At 46.9% G+C, this 6,279-nt stretch overlaps 1 protein-coding gene across 1 annotated transcript in view; it reads right to left on the reverse strand.

Moving 5' to 3' along the window:
- The window catches only part of CTTNBP2 (cortactin binding protein 2), a 162,777-nt gene extending 157,079 nt beyond the window's left edge, over positions 1–5,698 (reverse strand). The window contains exon 1 of the mRNA XM_019632351.1: positions 5,500–5,698. Coding sequence (XP_019487896.1) covers positions 5,500–5,580 — 81 coding nt within the window. The 5' untranslated portion in view covers positions 5,581–5,698. The remainder of the gene's footprint in view (positions 1–5,499) is intronic.
- Positions 5,699–6,279: the final 581 nt, after the last annotated feature.

Raw genomic sequence — 6,279 nt, forward strand, 5'->3', positions numbered from 1 at the left:
CTTGTCTGTTCCCCTTTCCCCAATTCCCCAGCACTGTTCCCATCCCCCCAATTTCCCAATAAAAAAAAAAAAAAGTAGAAAAGTGGCTCAGCCAGGATGGCAGCCTCTGATAATTAAGTACAGCAACCACCTTTCCTCCCTTCACATCTCTCAGTCTCCATTTCCTCTGCCACTCAGATAAAACAAATGTCTATTTCCATCCTAACTCAGCTTTTCTAGATCAGTCCTCTGTGGGACATGGGTCACCTCCACATGCAAGTGGCATCCAGATCCAGTAACTGTCCTTTCAGAAGTGTCTCATGCCTGGAGAGTATCCCCTTGATTATCTGTAGGGAGCCAGTGACAACAAGGCGGTTTTCAGATGGGGACAGCAAAGGACGTTCCTGCAGTTACAGAGCACTTCTGTGGGAGAGCTCAGGCCTTTGCAATCATCTTGTTGCCTTTTTAATGAAATATACAAAGGTGAAAACCAAATCATTTGCAAACAAGTATCCATTTCACCTAGCAATGTCACCTTGGCTGTTCTGCACTTACTGTAATAACCTTTTAAATTCATCCTCAACCTGTTTGGTTATGTATGAACAATCTCTACAGCCTTTTCCCCCCTAAAATCAGGATTTCTACATGGATGACATCATATTGTGCATAGCATTACTATTATGCCCTCATTATTTCTGTGTATAAGTTATTTATAACCAATGAAACTAAAATTAGGAAAATCCTTTGTTACAATGTCACCATCGTCATCATCATCTCTCTTGTAAATGTTCCCCATTTCTGTACCTGTCAAAGACAAAAGACAAGTTTCCTTTTCTATGTTATATAATGAGTCAAACAAAGGAGCTCCAAAAGAGAATGCAATCAAGTACATTCAACTAAAATCTCCCAAAGCAGTACTCAGACATTCTTAGGTGGCAAAATATGCTGGGGCAGGAGGGAGACAAAGTGCTCCACCCTCCATAGGCACATTCAATACCCACATTTCTGGGCATTTCCAGACAATTCCAAAGCCTCGCCTGACCTCCTTCTTCCTGCCCCATCTTTTCTGTTATTCCCTTTTCCTGTTTCCAAATGCCCCTGCATTTCTGTCTTGGCCTTTTGGAACACCCGCACCGCCACACCCCACTGGGTTGGTTTGGCCTTGACTCCATTACTGGAAGAATTCTGGGTGGGAAGGGTGTGGTTACTATCCCACCACCACATTCCCGGCCTCAATCATTATTCTGAAGAGAAAACAAATCTAAAGGGAAAATGAATAGTGTTGGATGTTAAATTCATTGTTTAACATCTGTCTAGTATCTGAAATGTCATTCAGAAAAACAGGGACAATATACAAATGAAAATCAAAAAAGAATCAGGGTCATCTTTCTGAAAGAAGAAAAGGCCTGCAGTATCTACGTTAATTATTACAAAGCACAGGCCAGTAGATGTTTCATTACAATCTGGTAACACACAAAGTAAATTATCCAATTAGCCAATCAACATTAAGTATTATGACACAGCTTCTTGGTGGGTGTTCATTTCCTTCATTCAATAAATATTGGTAACACCTACCATGTGCCTGGCACAGGGCTAAGCTACCTTTGTTTCTTCTACAAACAAACCCACACAGCTCTTCCTGACCAAGCAGGCTGCTCTCTGGGGGCCACGGTCTTGCTCTCCATGTGATATACAGCCAATATTTGTAAAGGGCTGACTGAGTGCTAAGTCTTGAAACATTCTCTCACCTACAAAGTTACCTGAGACACTAAAGGATAGAACCAGCTGGCATCTAGCCCAGGCATCAATTCAGTCACTGAGAGGACAAATGCTTTTCTGTAAACAAAATTGCTCCCCTGAGAAATATACTAATAATGATACAACAACAATAATAATAAAAAAGCAAAAAAAAAAAGGTGCAAAGAGAAATATACAACATATCATTTAAGAAGAAAAAGAAGGCAGAATGAAAAGCATCATGTTGAAAGCGGCTACATTCTATAATGTTGGGGGAATATTTTAGTCTGTTTCCTCAACTTCTAGGCAATTTTTCTAAAGCACATACATGAGACTGAAATTGAAATTTCTAGGCTCAACTTTGAAAGCCCCTCATAGATGTCCCAGGTAACCTACCTCTCAAGGCATCCTAGAAACCAGCCACGCTTGGACATAGCCTCCTGCCGTCTCTCTGTCCAAGCCCTCCTTATATCTCAGGGCCCCACTCAAATGCCATCCTTCTGTGGAATGTTTCCAGATCCTCCCACTAGTCATCCTCTCCGTGACCCCTCCTCCCCAGACTCCTAACACAAATTATTCGTGCCTCTCATGACACCACTGTCTCTGATTTGATTCCTTGGTATATGTCAGTTTCTACACTGAAATATGTTACTTGAGGGCAGCAAAGATGTTACTTATGATGACTCCCTATCAGTAAGTGTTCAGTAATGTGTGTTCAATCTAGATTGTTCTACTTAAAAATCATGCTGTGAAACTTTCAATATTCTGTAACTGCCATACAATTATCATTTAATTTTTTTTAAGAAAGATTAGCAAAACTGGCTATCAAGGTTCTTCTCGTTGTATTTACATTCAACACTGTCACTGGAAACAAAAATTTCAAGGTGACAGCTGTTAATTTAACATTACTGTTGCACATTTTTAACAAAATCATTGTTGACATTTTCTTCTTGTCACTATCACAACGACAAAATTTATATCTCCCTTTTGCATAGTAGCTGCTCCAGAAAAGCTCAGACTGACAAGGATGCTGGTCAGCTTCCCAAACATAGCTCTAACAAGGTCTCCATTTTCCTTTCACTCTTAAATTCTTTGGCGAAATAAAAAGCAGAAAGATTTCTGTTTTCCATACTGCTTATCCACTAGGAGCTATTTTCAGAGTACAAATAGCAACATAGCCTATAAAAGTCATCACATTTGGCCAAGGCGCTGAAAATAACCTGGGTCTCTCGGCATGGTTCACAGCAAAAACTATTAATATGATCCTGTCGAATAATGTAGCTGTTACCCAGCTTTACACTTGGGATGCTTTCAGGATTTAAGCAGCTAAGAACAGGATCACAAACTAAATTTAAAACCCTCCAATGAAAACCATATTAAGCTGAAAATTATAAATTAAACTTGTCTCTAAGCAACAATCTAAATAGTTAAAACTTAGTGAAAACACTCACTTTCAAAAATAGCCTACTGCTTTGGCGTTTCCATTGGCTCATTACTGCCAAATGTACACATAAAAATCCATAGTACGTAAACCAATTTGAAGTGAAATAAATCTCTAAAATGCAAAAAAAAATAATAATAAATTATTAGCTAAAAAAAAAAAAAGAATTTAAGTCCTCAGTTGCCACTAACCCAAAATGCATAAAAATGCCTTTAAGTTTTAATTATTGGGTTGTTGGAAAAGTCATGACGCATTTTTGCAATGAAAAACAGAAGAAATACATCTTGACTTTTCAGACAACCCAATAGATAAGGAGCAGCTATGAAAAATATCATTTTTCAATCTAGCTTTTCTTCAATTTAAAAATTAGTCTATAGCACAAGTGGCTGACATGGAAGGACCATATGTTAATGAAAAGTAAAATGCCCAGTTTACTGCATAGAGGCCATCATCAAAATTTTACTAAAAAGTCAAAAGTTATTAAAAAAAAAGCTATTAGATTAAGAATCCCTATCGTATGGCCTCAGAACCCTAACGAAGTCTATGGAAATAACAAAGGAGTTTCGCTTTCACAGATTTTCCATGGCTATTCCCACTACCCAGGGTGAAATGATCAAATCCCCACCTATACGCATCTGAAAATCACTCTTGGAAATTTTCCACAGCAGAAGGGGAACACTGGCCTTGTTAACACAAAAATCGGCCTGGTGTCCAAGATTCTGTTTACAATCTAACCAAATAAAACTACAGATCAATGACAGACCATCAATCAGATGTTTTTGTTTGGTTTCATTGTCAGCTGATTAAAATATTGAGGGTGGTAGAAAGAAGCTTGTTCTAAGTAGATTAAACAAATTCAACCTTCCTGGGAAACAACACACACACATACACACACACTCCTCTTTCTTTCCCTTCCCTGGCACCATCGCTTGGGGATGAAGACACCCAGTCATTTCAACTCCCCAGAGGCTCGCTATATAGTCAGCTTCCTCACAGCACTTCACAGACGGGAACTGACTCACTGCATCGCAGGTAGGCAGGTTTCACTCGGAATCTTAAGCAAGTTCCCATTGTCCAAGCAAAGAATGAAACATCAATTTTACTAAAAGTTTCACATCAAAACTTGCCCGTTTCACAAGGGGGAGATCAGCAGCCCCTCCTCCTCCTCCGTTTTTCCTTCTCTCCCTGTTTGTTTCTAGGCTCAGCTCCTCTCCCGCCCAAGCAACTTCCTCCACATTTCTCCTCTCCAGTTCCAGAGGGCCCTTCCTCCAAACCGAGAGGAAGTTAAAGCAGCCCTGGCTGTTTACACCTGGCCCTGCCCTCTCCCGCTCGAGCACCAATTCTGCTCAGGTCACGGGAAGAACCGAGTGTCGTCCATACGCCTCTCACTCCATCCTACCCGGAATCTGGCGGGTGGGATCGCGCCATAGGTGGGAGGCGTTCCCAGAGCTGCCTTTCTTTGCAGATCCTTGCAGCTCCTGCAAAGCTGCTTCCCAAACCCGGGGCACGTTTTTACCCAGGAAATGTGGGTCCAGCCCTTCCCCAAGGTAGCGGCTGGAAAACACCAGTGAGACTCTGCACGCGGATATTCTGGGGGTGACAGTGGGGAACAGCTATGGGTGGAAGCTCATTCGGTTTCTAGACCCCAGCGACGGAGAACAATGTGTTGATACCAAGAGCTGAGCCTCCACCTCGCCGGGGCACCTCCTCCCCCCACCCCCACCCCCTTCCGCCACACACGAAGTGATGGGGCAGCGCGGACAGCGAGACCCCAAAGACCTGGCGCTCGGCGGCAGCACTGCCTACAGCTGGGCACTGCGCCTCTCCCAGGGGCCTCAGACAGACCGACAGACAGACAGACAGACACACACACAATGGGCATCCCCACACCTGCTTGGCGATGACCCGCCTCCCCCACGCTGCTTTCCTGTGTCCGATGCGAGGTGCCAGGCACCCCCGAGACACGCGCCCACAACCACGCGGGCAGCGAGAGGCGAACAATGGGGGTTCAAGTTCGCCAGGAAACACACCCCAGCTTTCGCCCCTGGCCAAAGCCGACGGCCGCGGAGGGAAGAGCGGGCCTGGGGGTTCACCCGGACGCACGCAGGGGGTCCTGCGAACCCGGCGGACCGGGCCGCTGCCCTCAGGGCGCGGAAGGGACAGGGGCGAGCCCAGCGCGGGGGGCCGCCTCACCCCGCAGGACCTGGCCTCTGGCATGGGGGCGCCCTGAGGAGGGGGCACCGGGGAGGGGCACCCCGGGCTGGAGGAGCGCCCCGGGCCGCCCGCCGTGACCCCGGCCCGCGTCTGCTCTGTCCCTGCGCCCATCCCTGGACCTCGGTTACCGCCGCCTCCGCCGTCGCCCCCGCCGCGTCTTCGGGGGCGCGGGAGAAGTCGGGCTCGCAGCTCGCGCCGTCCGTCGCCATCTTCCTGCTCTAGCGGCTCCGAATGCGAGCTCGGAGCGGCGGCTCCGGGATCAGCCCTCTCCGCGCGGGCGGCGCTTCACCCGCAGCGGGCCGGGGACGCGGGCGCGCTCCCTCCGCCCCTCGCCGCCGCCCCCGCCGCCTTAACCCGCTGCGCGCTGGAGCGCCGCCCGCGCCGCCCGGCCCCTGCAGGTACGGGAAATGGGCGCACGCCCGGGCCTGGCGGTTCCGACCCTTCGCGCAGATGGGGAATCACAGCCCCCGGTTGCAGTGAAGGAAAGAGAGAGCCCAGGAGGTGATTCGCCCAGCGTCTTCCCCAGCAAGCCGGCGGCGCACACGCCGACCGGATGAAATGTCAGGCTTCCTGAATCTGAATTCTCTGTAGGATAAAGAAAACCCACCACTTCAGCCCCCTCTATCCCACCGCTAGGAATCTCGGAAGGCATCCTTTTCTTTTTTGCTTAAGTTTGTTTGTTGCAGAACTGCAGCCAGGGCGTTTTTGCCTTCTTGGTATATATACCTGGCTTTGTTTTACTATGTATTTGCCTCTCATCTTTCTCCAAAAGCCATCAACTCCCAGATGAAAATGTGTCCTGCTATCATTTTCACCGCTGCACCTGCTCCCTCGACCCCTATCTTTCTATACAATCTCTTTTTCAAGAAAGTTGAAGCAGGGTCCCCCTTTGACCCTTCAAGTATGAG

This window comes from Hipposideros armiger, unplaced genomic scaffold (assembly GCF_001890085.2).
Source record: "Hipposideros armiger isolate ML-2016 unplaced genomic scaffold, ASM189008v1 scaffold_1130, whole genome shotgun sequence".
NCBI classification, from domain to species: Eukaryota; Metazoa; Chordata; class Mammalia; order Chiroptera; family Hipposideridae; genus Hipposideros; species Hipposideros armiger.